Source organism: Silurus meridionalis, chromosome 7 (assembly GCF_014805685.1).
Source record: "Silurus meridionalis isolate SWU-2019-XX chromosome 7, ASM1480568v1, whole genome shotgun sequence".
NCBI classification, from domain to species: domain Eukaryota; kingdom Metazoa; phylum Chordata; class Actinopteri; order Siluriformes; family Siluridae; genus Silurus; species Silurus meridionalis.
In genome coordinates this window covers 21,450,117-21,472,477 of record NC_060890.1, presented here as the reverse complement: position 1 = coordinate 21,472,477, position 22,361 = coordinate 21,450,117, and the positions used below count along the sequence as shown (strand labels likewise).

General features: G+C 39.3%; 1 protein-coding gene across 8 annotated transcripts in view; it reads right to left on the bottom strand.

The window, feature by feature from the left end:
• Positions 1-22,361, bottom strand: part of ryr2a (ryanodine receptor 2a (cardiac)) — a 219,211-nt gene that overhangs the window by 74,484 nt on the left and 122,366 nt on the right. For 6 of the 8 annotated variants that reach the window (XM_046854545.1, XM_046854546.1, XM_046854547.1 and 3 more), the window contains 12 exons: positions 19,971-20,179; positions 17,544-17,718; positions 10,135-10,343; positions 9,415-9,758; positions 7,989-8,106; positions 7,413-7,573; positions 4,427-4,586; positions 3,991-4,077; positions 2,710-2,936; positions 1,173-2,013; positions 537-737; positions 18-123 (listed from right to left, as the gene is read on the bottom strand). In XM_046854545.1, the coding sequence (XP_046710501.1) occupies positions 18-123; positions 537-737; positions 1,173-2,013; positions 2,710-2,936; positions 3,991-4,077; positions 4,427-4,586; positions 7,413-7,573; positions 7,989-8,106; positions 9,415-9,758; positions 10,135-10,343; positions 17,544-17,718; positions 19,971-20,179 (2,838 nt within the window). The remainder of the gene's footprint in view (positions 1-17; positions 124-536; positions 738-1,172; positions 2,014-2,709; positions 2,937-3,990; positions 4,078-4,426; positions 4,587-7,412; positions 7,574-7,988; positions 8,107-9,414; positions 9,759-10,134; positions 10,344-17,543; positions 17,719-19,970; positions 20,180-22,361) is intronic. The other 2 variants (XM_046854552.1, XM_046854553.1) reach the window with 1 other exon arrangement.

Below are 22,361 nucleotides of genomic sequence, written 5' to 3'. Positions count from 1 at the left end.
GCGATGTGTGTTTGTACCACAATGTGTCATGAGGTCTTCATGAAACTGCAGCAGCTGCTCTCGGATGTCCTCTGGACAGGGACACTCCTGCTTCTCATCCTTAAAGCTGAGCAGCATGTTAATCTGAGAAAAGAATCCACACACAGTGATAGATAGACAGACAGACAGACAGACAGACAGACAGACAGACAGACAGACAGACAGACAGACAGACAGACAGACAGACAGACAGATAGATAGATAGATAGATAGATAGATAGATAGATAGATAGATAGAGAACTTTGCCATTGCATAGTACAGCAACGAAATGCAGTTTAGCATCTACCAGAAGTGCACATAGTAGCAAATGTGAAATATTAGGCAGGATGTACAGTATGTAAGGTATATGTAGATATAGATATAGACATACATATAAATAAAATATCAGTGCAGATCTGTGCAGACACAAATGAAATTCACTGAAAGGACAGAAGCTGTGGCAATAATAATAATAATAATAATAATAATAATAATAATAATAATATTTCGTACGGACCTGCTCTTGGGGAGGTGAGCGGAACTCTTTGGTTTTGCGAGCAGTAAGAGCAGCAGACATGTTGAGGGCCTGCATAACCTCATTATAGCGAAAGCGCTGGTTTTCCTGCAGGTTAGCGACAAAGTCATCGGAGAAGGCCACTACGGCCTCGATCCGGTGCCGCACCTGACAGTCACACAGATACTGCAGCAGGTGGCACATCTGATCCACAGAGAAACAAAGGGAATAAATCAGGTATTACTATAATGACACAAGTTTCTATTGATTATAAAGAGAAATCGCAGAGCAGATGAAGGTTAATAGCCTTGAACAACTTTCTAAATTGTAGTCATGCATCCATTTATTTGACAGTACAGGTAGTTCCCTGACTTATGCTGCAGTGAAATTTCCTGTATTGATACCCATGGCACTCCTTTATAAGCAATCTCTCACTCAAGAATCTACCAGTTTATAAATAATTAAATAAACACAGGTAGAAACAAGACAATAACTGACATGCATTCAATACTGAAGTCGTGCAACATATAGTAATAGAGGACACCCTAACTGTGTTAGACACAAGGTACAAAGTGTATAATGTACACTGATGACTGAGTTTTGAAGACATGCTTTTTCAAAAAGCACACTAATACAGACCTGGAGTTTGACAGGTTCAGGCAGCTTCATCTGTAGCAGGCCTTCCTTGGGTACTTTCCTCTTTCCAATCTCTCTCTCGTCTACTCCAGGGCCTCCTTCAGTCTTTTTCTCTCCGTGTTCACTCTCTCTATTTGGGCTGACGGCCCTGCCTGGTTCTCCAGAGTCCTGTGAGAACACGCTGGGCTCGATGAGCTGCAGGATGGCTCTCAGGTCTCCGTTGTGGAAGATGCCCATGATTAGCAGCGTGTAAAAGAGCTTGATAAGAGGCACGAACAAGAACTCCGTGCTTCCCCCGACAGGGTCCCGCACATGCAAGCTGCCCTCCTGCACCGCCTCCGTGAGCATCTCCATCGTACGGCTCTTCAGCGTCTCCAGCGGGAACTCTGGGCTGTACTGGAAACGGTCGCTCCCCCCGCTACCGTTGGCTGTAGTCACAGCGCTGATAAAATTCGGAGAGGAGAAGTGCATGCGTGGCCTCAGCGAGGTGCTCAGGCCGATCCCCGGCAGGCCATGGCGCTTCTTCTGCTCGTCAGGAAACAGCGTGATGCTCTTGGTCTCGTCAGTCATGGGCACGATGTACTCGTTGTTCATCATGAGCCGTGCCGTGGCATAGCTGCTCAGGTGGATGTCGATGAGGAGCTCATAATAGCCGGTGCGCAGCAGCCCCGCCATGCTCTTGTTCTGAATGGCTGAGAGCAGCTGAGATTCGTCTACGTGGCTGCAGAGTGCCGATGCCACGCGGTGGTTCCCCAGAGCGCACACGGCTGAGTACAGACGCAGTGTGTGGTAGTGGAACTGCAACAGCTCCCGCTGCTCTGTCAGCTCCAATATATCCACCGACCTGCAAACACAAACACACACACACACAAACAAACACACCAGAACACACTGCTTAACCAATACTTCTTTAGGAAATGAAGAGATTATATCATTTAGAGCCACATAGCTAAGTACGCCATATTGTCAAATGTTTGAAGACACCTAATCATAAATATGGTACATGCTTTTTATAAACCGTATTCCACATTTGGTACAATTTGCTCTAATAATTAACTCCACTCTTATGGAAAGATCTTCCAGTAGATTTTGGAGTGCGCTTGTAGACATTTGTGCTCATTCAGCCACAAGGGTGTTAGTAAAATCAGATACTGATGTAGGTGAGGTGTGGAAGCCTGGAGTGCAGTCACTGTTCCAATTCATCCTAAAGGTGTTTAATAGGGTTGAGGTCAGAACTTTATAGCAGGAGATCTTCCACTCCAACCCATGCAAAGCATATTTTCATGGAGTTTGGTTTTTGCACAGTGGCTTTGCCATGCAGGAACAGGTTTGGGTCTCCTAGTTCAGGTGAAGGGAATTCATGCTACTGCATCCAAAGACACCTTGTATAAATGTTTGCCTTCAGCTTTAAGATAACAATTTGAGAAAGAACCACAAAACTCAGGGGGTCCCAATACTTGTACAGTATATATAAATCAGTGAACAACAAACAGTGTGTTCTGTGTCACTGTGTGTGTGTGTGTGTGTGTGTGTGGAGTACCTGTTCTCCTCTGGTATATGCAAGGCCATAAACTGCAGCGGTTCTGTGCATTGTACCATCCACCCGTGCCTCTCATTGACCCTGGTGACCTCAGACCTGAGGAACTGATTGGGCACTCGGCTCCAGAGCACCGGCGTGAGGAACTGGACATGCAGGCGGGGTGGACACTGAGACACCGGGTTCTTCCTCTCACTCTTGAACAGTCCTGCTGATAAGGGCATCACGTTCTGGAACAGAATCATGCACATGTACTATGGATGGTAGGATTCACCGATTAGGCATTAACAATGTGATGCATCGATATACAAAAGTGTGCACTGAATACGAGTATCATGCGTCGCTTTTAACATATTTGCATGGGTACATTTTTTATTTATTTATATATAATTATTAGTAAATGCACTATATTTTTATTCTTTCGAAAGTGACCAACAATTTGTGATCAATATTTAATATGTAGATCGATTTCTCGAGCACGTTCTCTCAGCACCGCTGCTGCTACAAGAATATGGCGTATTAAAACACTACAAATCCGAAGGTGGTCTTAAGAGTGTCACACAGAATACAGATTAACATGGCAGAGGTAGAGCTGCATCTTCCTGGACACAGAACAGGAAAAGTGCTTTTTATGCACTTCAAAGGCCTGTTTGTGAAAGGGCTATGCGTTAGAAGTCAAATTTACTTAAGAAAATGTATGATTTTGTGTTTATCTGAACTAAAAAAAAAATAATAGAGAACTATCTGTACCATATTAAATTGCATAGCATAATTTTTTCTTCCTATTGCTTTGTATTGCATTGAAACGCATTGTGTTAAATCAATTTGAAATCAGATTGCACTGCATTGTAATAAAGGGAATCGTATCGCATCGCTTTGGTAGCTGCTTTCTAGTGTATGTTACATTAATGTATCCTTGGCTAGGCATCAAGCTGTGAATTGTATCAGCTTTAGTTATGGAGATGCCCATCATTAATATGTACAGTACAGGCACAAACCCGTGCATCATGCTCTCTTGTGCCTAACTGATCTAAATGATAAGATATTAGCTCTTTATTTTAGTGTTTTGAAGTCAGATTGGGCAGTGTCCTAATTCCCACCAGCAATGGCAATATTAGTCTTGTACCTTCAGCAAACCTCCGACAACAAACATTTCTGATTCGACTTAAAACCCGTAATTAAGTTTTCTTATTTGACTGGAATTTTTTACACTGATTAAAGGTGTGTCCATGTGTAGGTTTGTCTGAATGTATCTTCATACACAGGCTCCGAGTGTATGCTCACCTTGATCCGACCCAGCTCAAACTGGAAGACGTTGGGGCTGGTGGCCTGAGCAAACACTGCAGGGAACAGTTTAGTACTGGGCTCCACCTGGACAGACACACATTCATAATTACAGAGTTACAGTGAACTTTGAATCCTAAAAAATCCCTGGATGTGTTTTTGGATTAAAACGTACTTTTTCCCATACTGCATACTGCACGCACACACACACACACACACACACACACACACACACACACACACACACACACACACACACAATGGGAATGTAACTGGTGATCTGAAAACAGTCGATCCATCCAAATTTTTCACTGGGAGACAAACAAGGTACATGTGCTAGGTGGGAATGATGGAGTGGCTTCTGAGTGTAATTATATGTGTACATTAAAAGGACCAATCAAATCCCCTGAACACACACACACACACACACTTGTACCTGGTAGTAAGTGCTGAGCTCTTTGCCATTGGCTGTGAAAGTGAGCAGGCCACTGGCTGTATCCACCATGCAGCCAATCTCCAGCCCATTATTGTTACGACCCTGCCCAGGGTTATTATTCTCTCCGGCCCACACCATGTAGCAGTTACTGCGCTTGATACTGCAGCACACACAACAAAAAGAGAGAGAGAAAGAGACAGAAAGAGCGAGAACCGTAAACAGGACTGGAATAAAACAGCAAATATAATGTTTTCATAATGAGAAAAAAGAAAACCCCTGATAATTCAATTGAATTTAATTCAGTTGTATTTATATTTAGCTGGACAAACTCACAAAGCAGCTTTAAAAAACTTTAGCAGTTTTAAATGACTAAATTGCTCATGAGAAAACCATAACAGATGACGGGGAGGAAAAAACTACCATTGTCATTTGTTTGACATCTGATGGCGTTATTACAAATCAATTTTCTTCCATAACTGTACACTAAAGAGTCAAAAAGTGCACCTGTATATGCAGTTGAATTGAATTGAATACAAGTAGGGCTGAAGCGATTCCTCTAGTAACTTATCGAAGAAATCATCAAGGCAAATTCGTTTAGTTCTTTTAACTACACACAGAGCACTGTGTTTCCCCACGGACCATTATTACTGACTCACCACCCGCTAAACACTGGAGCTCTCTGGACGGGTAACACAGAAGACGCTGCAGAATGAAAAATGCAGGAACGGGGAGAAAAGTAGCCAAAGGCCAATGTAAAGGCCAGAAAGTTTCCAAAGTTTAGGATTATTTCAAACAAAAACAAAGAAAACACCATACTTAAAAAAAATGTATAACTATATTTGCATTTTGATATAATATGGCAAATAAATGCACAAAATGGGTTTAGTTTTCACAGATGTTCTTGTACGCAATTTCAGCAATAAAAATTTAAATAAAAGAAGGAAACAAATTACTTGTTTATTTTACTTTATTTTTAATAAAAGAAAAAGTACCTCTAATTCGATTACACGATTAGTCGGTAGAATACTCGATTACTAAAATAATCGATAGCTGCAGCCCTAAATACAAGCACCAGAGTCATTTCTAAATTTATTATCGTTTAAATTATAATCCAATAAATCTATTGTTTTAAATCTATCAGTGATATAATGATTAATACTTGAGTGCAAAATTCGGTCCTCAGTATTACTGGGCCAAAAATACACAGTCTGAAATTCATATCAATTACACATTACACTAGGTTCAGGAGCCTAGAGAAGCTTGTGAAGACATGATTTCAAACAAATACTTATGAAAAGAATATGGATAAATTCCCATTATGCATCAACTAAATGATCTTTGTTGCTTTATTCAATGCAAACCAGTGTTGGAAGAAGTACACAAACCATGTAGTTGAGTTAAAGTAGAGAAACACGAGGTAAAATATTTCTCCAGTAAAAGTAAAAGTGCTCCCTTCAAACTTAAGTAAAATTACAAAAGTATTTGCACTTCATATGTACATAAGTATCCAAAGTACTATGATTTATTATAGCTATAATGTTCCCGTCATCATTTTCCTCACAAGACTCTTTGCTTAATCAACTCGGTTTGACTCTAATGTTACTTTTGGCACACCGGTCTACAAATAGAATGATATTAATGATTCAAACACTGTGGCGAGTTCGAGTCAGGAGTTTCTTCCATCATTTATTTCTCTCTAAATGTTCTGCTTTCTGTTAAACTGATGCTGAACTCTATGTTGGTGATAAGTAGTTCAGAACAGAGCTCGTGCTCGACCTTGATTGGTGGCTTGCTGTGTGCCTGACCAGTTTTTATCCACTCAGAAATAAAAAGGAACGACTGATTTACTAAATGTAGTTGAGTAAAGAGTATGATATTACACTTTGAAATGTAGTGAAGTAAAAATCTCCCCAAATGGAAAAACTTCAGTACAGATACAAAAAAAAAGCTACCGTATTTTTCGGACTATAAGCCGCTACTTTTTTCCCCACGTTTTGAACCCTGCTGCTTAACCTAATTTATGGATTTTTTCTGGGTTTTTCCCGGTTTAACAAACTTCAAGCCAAAAAACTGAACCCCATAACATTAGACCAATGAAATTTCCGAACAGAAACGAAAAAACGCATCTCACCTGTGTTCTGAGCTGCACGGCATCGGGAGAAAAAACTTCCATCGGGTGATTTTTAAACACACGACGATGCCAAAAGATAAATTCCCAAAAGAAATAGTTGTCGAAGGAAGGAGGAAGACAGTGAACAATGACTTTCTTGGTAGGCTACTGTTTAGATACAAGCCGTTGTAACGCGTTGAGTCTGGGTGAAGGGAGAGCTCGCTAACTCCAGTTGCAAATGAAATCATATAAGCACAGACAGGTTTCCAAAACTCGTGCTTTTTTATTTTTTTTGGCAACAGCGTTACGGGTTAGTCAAAGAAACTTAGAAATGAGCATCAGAAAATAATAAGGACATATTCCTCAGTCTTACACACACGCAGTAATACTGGAAAAATGCAGTGCCAGGATATTCCCAAAATACTGCTATGCTCCTAAAGGAAGCGCAACATATTTCACCCGTTACACCGTGTGTAACGTGTCTTTCGTTAAAGCCTGTGTAAAGTACATTAGTGTAGGTGGCTTATTTATGTTAAAAATAAAAATATTTGTAAAATTCAGTGGGTGTGGCTTATATATGGGTGTGCTTTATAGTCCGGAAATTGCGGTTCTTAAGAACAGTAACTAATAACATTGACTTAGTTACTGACCACCACTGGTGCAGAAGTAACACCACATATACCAACATTTACATTACTGATCTATAAATAACACATATAACACATCAGCAGACATTACAATACAATAAATGTACTATGTTGTTTTATTGACTACACCAGGAACCTGGTTTTCAGCTCTCTACACTGCAATAGAAGCACTCAGGCCAGGACTATCAGCAAAACAAACCAAGTAATGAACAGACCTAGAGGCACTGACCTCTCGTGAACTTTGCCTTTCTCGTCGCCGAGGGTGACTGTGACGGTCCGGACCTTGTCGAGATGAAAGGCCGGGTCGTACTGGTGGAAGTCAGAGGTCACCCAGCCTACCCACACACTGGAGGGCTCCTGGCCTGGAAAGATCCGCACCGAGTAGTAGTACTGAACCATGAGGAAAAGAAAGATCTGTAACTCAGTATTTCTATAATAATACAATTTATTCATCAATTTAGCTCTGGGGTGAAATTAAGTAATGGTGATCTCTGTTATAAAGTGTTTACACACATTTTGCGATTTTATGAAAGGAAAATATCGTGAGCAGAGTGTGTTTTCTTCTATAGTATGTTGTTTAAGTGGTCAGTTTATTCGTAACCACATGCCAGTGGCATTACTGATGTGTATGTAAGTACACAGTTTTTCTTCATGACTGATAATATTGTCCCTCTACTATAAAATAATATTCTAAGCCTGTAAGAAAGACATGGATAAGCGCTGTTCCTGAAATACAGATATAAACGCTGATGTATTGATTTTGACATGTGAGCAGTAGTGATGCTGGTGAATTGTTACGTCTCACCGTGCAAGTCTGCATGAGGAACTCATAATCATCTCTCTCATCAGCCATCACTTCCTCAGACAGACGAGCTGAAGAGTTACTCGTGCTGAAATCCGGCTTCGACTTTTTTAACATGAATCTGCACCAAACACACACACACACACACACACACACACACACACACACACACACACACACACACACACACATGTTTGTCTTATATCTATTTTTTTTTCTTATTGCCACCTGCTTAATTGCTGCCCAACCAAGTAAAATCCTTAGTTTTTATTACTACAGAAGGTACAATATCATGAATTTTTGTCATGAATCTTCATAATAAAGATATTTTCACATTTATAACCAGTTACACGCCTTGACATCTTCACTTACAAGGAATCTGAAATTGCTCTAATTATTTCATGTTTATTTTTTAGTCTCAATCTTGCAATTATTTTTTATATACACGTTTATAAACCTGCTGTCCTTCAACAGAAATAATGATTAGAAATAAAGGTTTAAGTGAAATTCCCATAAATAAATCATTCTTCAATTTTAACCTCGTACTTCTGAAATACACTATACAAGTATTGGGACTGCGTTTTCTAGCCATATTTGGTTCCTCCTTAAACTGCTTATGCAATGTTGGAGACACAAAAAGTGTTTAGAAGTTCTGTGTATGTGGTAGCATTACATTTCCCCTTTACTTGAACAAGGATAACCAAATCTGTGGTTCATATGAGTTGGAGTAAAAGATCTTGTGTGGCCTGCTGTAGAGCTCTGACCTTAACCCTATTGAACACACTTATGGGATGAATGTGAACGCTGCCTGTACCACAGGCCTCCACACCTCAGCTACATCAGTACCTGACTTTACTAACATTCGTGTGGTTGATTGAGCACGAATCTCCACAAGAACACTTTAAAATCTAGTGGAACATCTTTCCAGAGGAGTGAAGGTTTTTAAAAGAGGAAATAGGGAGCAAATGTAGAATGGGATGTAAAAAGTACATACAAATGTTATGATCAGGTGTGTTGTTAATTTGCTTGCATTTTTTTTACAGGGATTTTGGAATTAATCAATCACTTTATTCATTCATCCATCAACCAATCCATTCATCCGCCAATTCATCATCCATCCATCCATCCAATCATCCAATCATCCATCCATCCATCCATCCATCCATCCATCCATCCATCCATCCATCCATCCATCCATCCTTCCAATCATCCTTCCTTCCACCCATCCCTCCAAATTCATCATCTATCCATTAATCCATCAATTAATTTTTTATCCATCTATCATTCCATCCATTCATCCTTCCACCCATCCATCTAATCCATTCATTATTTAACCCAAACCTGTTTACATACACACACATAGAGACACACACACACACACACACACACACACACACACACACACACACACACACACACACACACACACCTCTGTTTGAGTTTGGATGGTTTCTCCTGGTTGTAGTCCTTGTGGTTGTTGAACTCATCCCTGTCTTTATCCGGGCCGTTCGAGCTCATGTGACCGTGAGAGCTCTTCATCAGCACCTCGAAGTCTGACACGGTCTCAAAATCTTCCAGATCTTTCTTTGGAGAGAAGAAGCTGCCGTTCGACGGTAATGTCCCGCCAGCGGGTTTCGTGAATCCCTCGGCGCACTCGATAGGCATGCTTAACCGGTAAAACACAATGTCTGTGTTACTGTTCTGGGATCCAAATGACCTTTGTGTGACCTTTAGGCATGGCGGAATCTCCACCGTGCCATCGGTTCTCGTGACCTTTGAGAGACAGCAAACAGACATAGCACTAAATACACCACTTTCATGGAACATTCTAGTACATGGGGTTTCTTCGAATCAATGTAGCATTAACATTTACATTAACGGCATTAAGCAGATGCCGTTGTCCAGAGCGACGTACAAAAGTGAATGTAGCCTGTCTATATATAATGCATGATGTATAACAAAAAATCAATTCAATCCAAATTTAAAATCACTTTAAACGCAATTTCCAAGATTGGACTGACGTGCTGAACGTATAAAAGTATGATAAACTGAATGATCTGCCATCTGAGTGGTAAAAACAGAACTGCTGAAGAATTGAAGTAAAGCCTTAAAAACATGTGTGCTGAAAGTGCAACGTGTGAAATCGGACCTCGATGTGCTCGTAGCCTGGTGGTACAGGGATGAACTGAGGCAGCCTCTTGCTGAGCCACATGGTGACGTCTCGGTTCATGTTAACGGCGAACGGCTCGTAGCCCTCCTGCAGGCCGCAGATGGTGAAGAACTTCAGTGTGCTCACGTCTTTCCCAAAGTTCATCCGGCCCACCTGACTCACGCCCAGACTGCACACCGGGATGAAACCTGTCTCACAGCACCCACCACAAGGAAAGGTGTGTTACACAACATGAGATAAAACACAAACACAGGCTCTGGATATCTGTCTGTTACCAGACTGTGTGTACAAATCAGTCACTTCATTCGTAGAAAGTAATTTACGCATCAGTAACTGTGGTGGACGAAGTACACAAACCATGTGCGTGAGTTAAAGTAGAGAGACAGCAGGTAAAATATTACTCCAAAAGTGCTCCCTTTAAACTTTCTTTTAAGTAATAATACAAAAGTATTTACCGTAATTTCCGGACTATAAAGCACACCCATATATAAGCCACAACCACTGAATTTTACAAATATTTTTATTTTTAACATAAATAAGCCGCACCTGTCTATAAGCCAACTACACTAATGTACTTTACACAGGCTTTAACAATACGCGGTGTAACGGAAAATAAAAAAGCACGAGTTTTGGAAACCTGTCTGTGCTTATATGATTTCTGTTGCAACTGGAGTTAGTGAGCTCTCCCTTCACCCAGACTCAACGCGTTACAACGGCTTGTATCTAAACAGTAGCCTACCAAGAAAGTCATTGTTCACTGTCTTCCTCCTTCCTTTCACAACAATTTCTCTCGGGAGTTTATCTTTTGGCATCGTCATGCGTTTAAAAATCACCCGATGGAAGTTTGTTCTCCCGAAGCCATGCAGCTCAGAACACACGTGAGGTGCGTTTTTTCATTTCCGTTCGGAAATTTAATTGGTCTAATGTTATGGGGTTCAGTTTTTTGGCTTGAAGTTTGTGAAACCGGAAAAAACCCAAGAAAAATTCATAAATAAGCCGCTTCGTTGTTTAAGCCGCGGGGTTCAAAACGTGGGAAAAAAGTAGCGGCTTATAGTCCGAAAAATACGGTACCTTCAAAGGTACTCGGGTATCCAAAGTACTATGATTTATTAGGGATATAATGTTACTATTATCATTTTTGTTACAAGACTTCTTTACTTAATCAACTCTGTTCATGTAAAAGACTCTAATGTGACTCTTAATGATGCTTGACCAGTTAAGTTTTTATTTAATCATAAATAAAAAGGAACGACTAAATGCAGTTGAGTAAAAAGTTAGGTATTTGACTTTGAAATGTAGTGAAGTTAAAGTAAAATGGAAAAAGGCTTTTTGTTGTAATTTGTTACTGTACTTAAACTTCTTAAGTACAGTAACAAATTAAATGTACTTAGTTACTGTCCACCACTGCTCAGTAACAGAAGGTAGGTCTTATGTCCAGTGATGTAAAAAAGTATTGGAGTAAATGTACTTCTTTACTGTACTAAAATATTTTTTTGACTACTTTCTACTTTTACTGAGTATCAAAGATATGAGCAACTTTTAGTCTCCACTCAAGAGTTATAATCAATATATCTACTTTTATATTTTAATTGACAATGGCTATTACCAACTACATTTTGCACACCAGGTTTATCTTCTATGTCTTATTTATTCTCAAAAACGGCAATATTTAATTGTATGTGTCCATTAAATACTGATGGATCATCAAATTTGTGACATGAAACTAATTTTATTTCCTAATTAAAAAAAAACTTTTTAATAGATTGCACCACTATTTTGTCAATTTTTGGACTGACTTGTTAAATCTTTGTTTCTTTCTAGAATGTTGAAGAGGCTGTTGTGTTGTTAGTTAATGCAGTGTTGATTGTACATTTTAATTTGCATTTTAGGAAATAAAACCTCACAAATAAACTGTTTTTGTCTTTTCACTTACAAGTAGTGTCTTGGGGTCGAGGACTTGGGCATCTTATGTTCAATATGAGTAAAGTACTGTTCAAATCAGACACTCGAAGCCTTTTGCTCAAGTCATATTAGAATTGGTGACTTGGCTTGTAATGGAGTAAGTTTGTATGTATTGTAAGCTTGTAGTGGAGTAAGATATCTATACTTTTACTCAAGTATGAGTTTCAGCTACTCTACACCTCTGCTTACATGGTACTGACACATGTATGTCCATCAGTTTTTAAAACACAATTGGATCGCAAAATAAAGATGAACAGTTAAATTAGTTTCTGTTTTTCTGGATAAGGGCGTCTGTTTAATGCCGTAAATGTAAATGTAATAGCTAACCAAGCCTAAACCTACAAGCTAAATCACATACTCTACATTCCTCAAACAACAGAAGCCTTGTAGCCCAATACAAAACTAAGACTAATATCAAGTACATGCTCATATTAATATAAATCTACTTTCTAAAAAAAGGTTCAAACTAATCTTGTTTATTAAGACTAGGGACTAGGGAGGTGGTAGCTCCAGTGTTTAAGGCATTAGACTTTGGATCGGAAGGTCATGAGTTCAAATCCCATCACCGCCGTTTGCACAAACCTACTGTACTGTTCGGTGTTGCTGTGTTAACGTTTTGGACTAGTGACTTTGTTTAATGTCTTCTTGCATTATATTGTCCCTTGTGGTTTGCACTAAATGTTAAGTTATTAGTTTTTAGTTTTGCGTTTTTGTGTTCCTTTATGTTAATTTATGTTGTCTAAGGTAGCCTAAGTCTAAGTCCTGGGGGAATGTTGTTTCGTTTCACTGTGTACTGAACTCTATATGGTTGAAATGACAAGTAGAAAATCCTAATTGACTTCACTTCCAAGCTACCATTGCTAAGCCCTTGAGCAGGGCCCTTGAGCAAGGCCCTTACCCCTCAACTGCTCGGTTGTTTAGGGACATGGAATCTCAGTGGTTAAAGTGTTGGACTTCCGATCTGAGTCCAAATCCCAGTAACAACAATCTGTCACTGCTGGACTCCTGAGCAAAACATTCAGCTGCTCAATTCTATAAATTATTAGATTGCTTTGGAAGGCCAAATGTGGTGTAAATGTAAATGTAGCTCTACTGCATGTGGTCCATCCACCCTAAATCATATTTCGAAACTGGCATACACACAGCTACAGTATATCTGATGATTGGTATTGGGTGGTATTTTCGTTTTAGTTCTGATCCATATTATGTGTAAACTGTGAATTCAAAGGAGTTCTTCATCACCACTGTTCCATGGTATTATGCATTCCAGATGGCACTCCAATTCTCCAGCTACCTGAGCGATGATGGGGCGATAGTAATGTTTTATTTTGACTGCAGAGTTTGCTGTGTCATAGCAACCGATAGGTGGCAATACGGTCTTCTTTTTATAGGTGTGCAGTGAATGTAAAGGATTTCACACACACGCGCACACACGCGCGCACACACACACACACACATACACACAGACAGAGCACAATTACAGTGACCGAGTACTGGCCAATATAGATAATAAAGACGTCGCACTGGGTAGAATGCAGTTCTGTACGTGCTGGCTTTTGCTTAGGATGCAATGCAGCATCATTATGCAGTTTGAAATGGATAATATTGTTTAATGGGAGGGTTTTTGTCATTGTTTTTTTTCCTCAGCACTTGTGAAATAAGATCAGTGGTGACTACATTAACCATTAATGGATCATCACACAGAACATCTCTGCCAAAATCAATATGAATTGATCGAGTGTGTGCACCAATTGTGTGTGTGTGTGTGTGTGTCTGTGTGTGTGTGTGTGTGCGCGCATGTTGTTTGCTCCTTGTTTTGTTGAATTAGCTTATCAGGGTTTAGCAGCACCAAACTATGGACACAAAGCCTGCTGAGATACATTTTAATACCCATATACGTGTGCATGACAGCAAACAAACAAACATAAAAAAAAAAAAAATGTATATAATATACTCTTGAAGACTAATGATGTCATGATTATTGCCAAAAAAAAAAAAAGATTTTTTTGCAGAAAACCGAGCTACATACACCAGAGGGTTTTCAATTTCTCCCTCCAGATCATAAACTGTGTAATCAAAATGTAATAGGTAATTACAACATGCAGTAATATACAGAACACATGTTGTGACCGTTCTCTCAAATGTCTGCTGAACAATTTTTCATTTAATTTTTCCATTTAACCAAATTCCTTGTGTGTGTCAACACACTTGGCCAATAAACCTGATTCTGATTTATAAACCATCGTTTCTAGGAATATTCAGCAGATTCGGCTACAAAGCGATACACGCTGACTAACACCAGGTCAGTCTGAGCTGTTCTGTATCTCCAATACTATTGTCCAGCCTTAGCGGAGATAGAATAACCCAAACACAGCACCCGTTATTTCAGCCTAATTACTTATAGACATATTAATAAAATGAGTGGGTGCTATATTTTCAGGCGAAATCCAGTGGCACAGTATAATAGACTACTATTTATACTACTGTGATGTTATATACAATATGTTGATCTAAGAGCAAGCACAGAGGAGATGTAGAAATACAATCACATGGTACATAGAGCGTTCAGCCTCGCTGATTTAATGACATAATAACAAAAGGGAAAACAAAAACGCCTTTTATATACAAAACTACAGCGTGTTTAATTCAAACAGAGATTTTTGAGTTGCTAAAATAAAAACAAATTTCAAAAAGTGGAAACTGCACTTAATTTTCAACGTCTTCCCCTGCTACACTCATCCACTTTTACCAGCGCTTAACTAATGCCTAGAATTCGGCATAGAACGATTTGTCAGTACGCCTAAACCGTCCTAGAACAGCCTGCTTCACTTCATCATCAAGGAACCACCACGATCGGGATCGTCACTGCGGCCATCTTTGAAACGTCTACAACATTCATGTTTTACTGTGGCTGAGCGTCTCATCACCGTACTGTGCTTGAAGTCTTCTGTTGATTTCCATGGGATTTATGCCTTCGTTCCTAAGAAACTTCATTTCCACATCTGTCTTATGCACGCACTAACTTTGTTTGCCATCTTGATTAATGGCCTGTGGCCCACGACATGTACGCCACCTATAAGTTATACAACACAGTAGCCACTTACTACTGCGTGTAGTACCGCCACACTAGCATCCTTTTTTAGACCTGCCAAATTAAGTCTTGAATGCCCCTTATAGAAAAGACCAAAAAAGCTCGAATGAAAACAAGATGGAAATGTGATCAAACGCAACAGGACAGGATATAACTGAAGCGACCAATTTTTATATTTGCCCTTATTTTTGACGCTAACTAAGCTTTATGACAGATGAGCCATTCCCGCATTGTTAAAGCTACATGGTTTACCCAATTTGGATGCAATAATGTACTATACTAACGATTTGATTTGAATTACGGTATAGGCTTTAATTCAATTTTCAGAATATGTGGAAAAATGTTGTAAAGATGGAGAAGGCTCACTGTTTATTCCAAAACTCAGACGATGTGCTTTTTTGACTGTATGAAATTATACAAACCAAAGAATAAGGCTTATATCAAACAAATGGCATACAGGTTGACTATAAATAAATGAAACTATAAACTTTCCCAACGTTTTAAAACCATTTGAAGAAAAATGATCAATTGTAAGATGCATAGCATCAACTGAGGGGTCATTTTACCTAGAAATAGAGCTCCAAAGTGGTTAAAATGCCCCTAACAAAGCAACAGATCTGCTTTTTTTGTCAAGTGTTTTACAGATTTTCCTGGTCAAGTGATCATGTGACCAGCATGCCCACTCTCTATATATATTTAAACTCTGTGGGTTACGCAATTTGAGACCTCTGGTGTCCAAACGGCTGTTATTTGATACGGTACTCGCCGTCACGTTGCCTCATAATACATCTTGTCATGATGTATTAGTCACACTTCATTAACATGCAAGACATTCTTTTAAAGTACAAAGCACTGAGTGATGAAGCTCTGGCAGTGCATGGGAGGAGAAGTCACGGGGTCCGAGCAGGAAATGAATGTCTGGCCACACCTGTGTATAATTAACTGGACACTAACACAGTATAGATCTTGCGTGTTTTATTGTAAACTAGACAGAAGCTGGTGCATATCAGAAGGATGTCACTGAGAGCATTTTGCTGAGTCTGTGTGTCACTTTTGGGTGCCGTTTCATTTTATTTGCGTTTTTTTTTCTTTTTTTCGTGAGCTAGAAATATCCATGATGAAAAGCAGGGAGGAAAAACAGAGAATAAACATGTCGCATCACATCATATCACCTCTCACGCATCCTCACTCCCATCACACCCACTGGGTGGCACATACATGCAGACACTGGAATTGTATTTTAATAAATTATCCAGCTTAGTGGTTAAGGCATTTGACTTTGGATCGGAAGATCACGAGTTCAAATCCCAGCCATACCATGATGTCATTCCTGGGCCCCTGATCAAGGCCCTTAACCCCCATAGCAGCTCAGGTGTATAAATAAGATAAATCTAAGTTGCTTTGCATAAGGGCATCTGCCAAATGCCATAAATGCAAGCAATGTGGAAAGAACTGGAAAAAAAAGGTTGGCCATTGAATAATCCTAAAGCAGGTCCTAAAATAAAGTTTTACAAACACAAAATTGCTGTTTTGCACAATTTGCCACTAAAACATTCAGTGTTTGCAGGTACAGTATTTATTATTATATGGGCAAATCATTTGCACTATTATAAATCTTCTGTAATGGATGGTGCTGCAGTGTCATGTGTTGTTTTGCACTAAATGTCTAAATGTCGCTCACGTGCACTTTCGATAGTGTCCTGGTTAGTTTTGTGTTATCTTGTATTCATTTATGTTGTCTTGTGTGACATCTGGTCCTGGATGAACGTTATTTTGGTACACTTCTGTATTCGGCAGGAATGACAATTAAAGCTGACTTGACTTAACTTACAAAATAGGATCAATATTTCATTATACAAATGATAAAAATCAGCAGCATTGTTCTTCCTAATCATGATTAATGTAGTGCTGCAGCAAATATGAAAGAGATCATCATGGTAAAGTAAAACACTGAGTCTTTGCACAGACACTTAACTTGCACAGACTCAACAAACATACCTTTAACATACCTTGTTGCCTACTTTACTTTCCATTGCGATGAATAAAGTATCTATCTATCTATCCATCCATCTATCCATCTATCCATCCATCCATCCATCTATCTATCTATCTATCTATCTATCTATCTATCTATCTATCTATCTATCTATCTATCTATCTATCTATCTACATAGATTGTGTACTTTTTTGTGTGCCTGTGCCCTTTCTTATGACCTATCCATTACCACTTATACTAATGAGTTACTTTCCTGCACACACACACACCCACCCACACACACACGCACGCACATGCACACACACACACACACTGCTAATAAATAGAATTGTTACTAACCTTCCCAGACCTCAAAGTCTTTGAATGCAAGCTCAGAGCCTGAGTCGTCCAGCAGCACCTCTCCGTTCAGTGTGAACATCATTGTGTGCTCGTTCAAATCCACCATGCAGCCCACCACATCTCCTGATAGCCAAGATCGCCCAAAGTGCTCGTTCCCCTGGTGCCACCTCTGGGCCTTTAAATAATACACACAAAGAGGAGAAGGTTTGTATTATAATAAATGGCATTTTACATTTATTTTGACAAATTAACACACATTCGATTCTCTTCCTTCTTTCTCTGCTGTTCTCACACACCCATCTGTCCTCTTCATCTTTACAGCTCTGATAATGATGATGATGTTGAAGAGGGCTCTCCTCGACTGACTGATCTCCCCACCCCCTCCCCTCCATCAGAAATCCTTCTCACTTCTATTTCTCTCTCGTGCACATATGCTTTCTGTTTTGCTCTCTCGGTGCACCTGGGCCTATGAGCTCTGAGTCACTCTGGCTGAAACACAGAGACAGCTGGGAGAAATAACAGCCTCCGTGTTCACTGGTACATGCTCGGCTCACAGGCATTGTGAGCTTCACACTTAGACATCAAATAAAGCTTCAGAACATGGCCAGAGATAAGCGGGCATTTTTTTTTAGAACATCAACATCAAAAGCTAAATTATTTTTAGATGAACTTATGGAAATGGTCTAGACAGCATTTGGTTTGGAAAAGAACACTTAACATAATAATAATCTCCTCATCTCCTCATGCTGATGTGCAATGACCTAAATATTTCTTAAGAACTAATGGTGGACAATTGTGAATTCAACCAGTCTTGGGTAGAGTCCCTACTTACACCCTGATCACACGGTAACTTTTATGTAAAAAAATAAAAAAATAAATTAAATGTAAAAAATTATATATATATATATATATATATATATATATATATATATATATATATATATATATATATATATATATATATATATATATATATGTACAAATATTTATTTCACTATTCTCTCTCTCTCTTTCCATTTATGGCATTAGGCAAACATGTTCATCCAGAGCAACTAACATTTATCTCCTTCATGCAACTGGAGCAGGTACAGTAAGTGGCAATGGCAGCTTAGTGGTGGTGGGATTTGAACTCACAACCTTCTGATCAGAATCCAACATTTTAACCTTTGAGCTGCACACATTAGAACTCTCGATTAGTTCTTCACGCTTGTCTGCTTCAAGCAGTCATCAGTGTTAAAAGCCCCCTTGACACAAAAAGGGCCAGTTCCACTTATATGGCCTCCATCTCTCTCTCTCTCTCTCTCTCTCTCTCTCTCTCTCTCTCTCTCTCTTTAAACGTGTACCATTCATCAGCCCGATTCGTTCCAAAGCCCTACCTTTGGATGGAGTCCTCTTTAACTGGAAACGCTCTGTGCAGCTCATAAATAGCCAAAATACTCATAAAATAACTGAACAACAATAAAAATTTGAAGATGGATTCAGACTATAATTAATATCAACAATCTGCTACAATGGCTCAGAACAGCATTTGATAAAACTATAATGAGCGGCTATTCGGTGACACCCAGATAAGGATGGGTTCTCTTTTGAATCTGGTTCCTCTCAAGTTTCTTCCTCATAACATCTCATGGAGTTTTTCTTTGCCACTGTCGCCACTGGATCGCTCATTAGGGATAAACGTATACAACTTTTAGAACTGCTTAATCTCTGTAAAGCTACTTTGTGACAATGTCCAAAATTCAATAGGGTTGAGGTCAGAGCTTTATAGCAGGTTCATTAGGGATAAACCTCAAAGTAATAAACGTACAGGCACTAAACTTATACATTCCAAATGTATAATCTCTTTATCGATGTGAAGCTGCTTTAAAATAATGTTTATTATAAAAAGCATTATACAAATAAAACTGAACAGAATTGAAATGTAACTTGCATTGGAGAGCCACAGATCATCGGTAATGAACGAGCAAATAAACAGTGACTGGCAAAAAAAAAATTGATAAAATACCTATGGAGCAGATCCAATACATTAAAGAAAAGATTCTTCGGAGCAGGCAGGTTTATTAAAAAGACCTAATAATTAACTTTAGTAATACGCCATAAAACTGCATGAACTGTAACCTACCTTTTCGCATAAGACCACCACTCAGAATATAACGTGATTATAATAAAAGCATTTGAGTTTGAAGGTAATGTGAGAGCCTGCTTATTTAACTGAACAAAACCGCCATTACTCATATTACAGGCCATTTCCAGGTGGGAACACTGCAAACGTTTCAGTTAATCTTATTCACATATTCACATCTATACAATAAAAAGTACTCAGGGAGCCGAGGAGAACCAAAGTAGCTATTTTGTAGTGAATTAACGCTTGGGTTATGCTTTTTTCCTCAATTATACAAGCATAATTATCCGTTTCTCAATCCTTACCTTAAATCCATCAAACACGAAGGCCTGGTCATCAGAGCCGAGCTCCTGGTCAGGCAGGCAGCCTGGACGAGCCCAGCCCACCCTCATCTCGCCTGCCGTCACCACCTCCAGCTCAAAGTACCACTTCCCGGCATTCACACAGTACGTCTTCTCAGCCCGGAAGATCCGAAAGCGCTCTTCAGACACGTTGTTAACATCCACTCGAGCTGCTGGAGAAGACAGACAATCAGGTTCACAAAGAGGTTTAATACTGGACTGAAAACAGTCATGGCAGTTATTTTACATTATAACCTTTGCACTGTTTATATTCCTGAGGTTTCTGTTAATGCATTTGTTCGAATATTTGTTTGTTTCTAACAGGGTCTTGTAAATAACAGATGCGGCACAAAAAACATAAACTTGCGTGTAATTCTACTTTTTTAACACGCCAATAGATGGCAGCACAAGAACGCACACATAGTCACAGGGAGCACCGATGTTCATAAGTCAGTGTGCCAAAAGACATCATCCTGTGTACTTCGGGAGCTGTGTAACTGGTGCTATTCTGACCACGTGCGTTACCACGTCTGCTCTTCTGACCACGTGGGCACCATCACGAGTCCACTTTTATCATCTCACGTCCGCACTCACCCTACTCGCCAGATTTGGCTCCTGCAGACTTCGCTCTGAAGATGAAGATTCGGCTCAAGGTCGCCGTTTTGACACCACTGCAGAGATCTGGCGCGAATCGCAGAAAGTGTTTGACACGCCTCAAAAAGAAGACTTCCAGGACACTACAGGAACGCTGGAAGCGCTCTATCACTGTGCAACTGGACTATTTTAGTGATAGTATGAATGAATAGTAGTATTAAAGGTGATAGTATGTAAATCTAGATAAATAAAGTATTTCCTTGTCAACAGAGCTAGTCTCGAAACTTTCTGATACCCACTCGTAAAGTGTTCTGTAAAGTGTACTTTCGTTTTTTTTGTCTTCACTGTCAGTGCCAGACTAAATCTGTTCATATACGTTTTCCAGCATGGAGAAGTCTTCAGGTCAGAGAACATTGTGCCTTTTATGTTTCTGCATCTTCTACCTGAAGAAAATATATCAAATCTGGTAAAGGAACTATTTTATGCCTTTATATTGTAGCTCATAGCCAGAACTAATCTGTTTTGAAGTAGAATTTTTTGGTAACTATAAATGAGTAGAAATTGTGTGGTGTTCTTTTAAAAATAGGGAGATTATGATTATGATAGTTATGATCTAACTGCTGGTGTATTAAAGATGTCACAAGTGCAGAGAATGCAGTGATACTGGACATGGTGTTGTGATTTGTCCCTGAGGTCTAATAGCTAATCAGAATAACTGCACAATATTACTGTAATACAATAGTTTTAGAAAGAAGAAAGGATTATTGAGTACCTAACATTACAGACAAATAATAGACAAATATTTTCAGACCTCTATTGCAGGCCACTCCACTTCCACTGTAAGTAAACTATAGTTTAATGAAGCTGGCTTTTTAAACAAGGGTAAAGTTAAACAGGTTTGGGTCTCGTAGTTCAAGTGGAGGGAAAATGTAATGCTCCTGCATCTAATTTTGTGTTTGGGGCAGAACCACATATGGTTGGGAAAGTACCAGTAGTTTTGTCACTATAGTGTATTTTTAGTAAAACTATAAAATAAAGCAATATACCTGAGAAATATTCTTTGCCATGCCCAATAATGGCAACTCCAACATTATTTTAGAAACATTTTAAAACTAGAATGTAAGATTTTGACAAGGTTAAGTCAGGCTCATAGGAAATTAATGCCATAAAGCGATCTATGGCCGTGTTTCTCCATCTATTTTCCAACACTAAAATGTGTGGCCATTACCGGTTGCCTGGAGTAACTGAATCATTACCGTCCAGCAGCAGCATAATGAAAAAAAGGTTTCGCCACAGTATCTGTAGCCCAGGAGTCAAACATGGCATTGCTGGTGTGCAGTCTGGTTTATCAGAAACACAGATTTCACTCTCAGATTGGTGGGTTCTGTACAACACTGGTCCTGGAAAACAAGTTATCTGTTTATCGCTTCTATACTCCCACAACACGTGATTAAACTAATTGGATCATTATTAGAGTTGAAGTGGGTGCATTAACCTAGGGGAAAGCACTTAAATAGGCAGGACAGGTACTACTCAGACAGGCTTGGGATCTGGGGATGTAGTTTGAGGGGGTTGGGGTGGGTGTTGGGGGTGGGGTTGGTTGACGTGACTGAATTGGAAGGATGTTAATAAAAATTTGAAAAGGGCTTTAAAAGCCTAAAAACAATGGGTTGCAATATGAGTATAGGAAAAAAAATCTAAATATTGAGCTTAAAACAAATAAATACAGGTTAAAAGTGTACCTATCTACAGTATAGTATA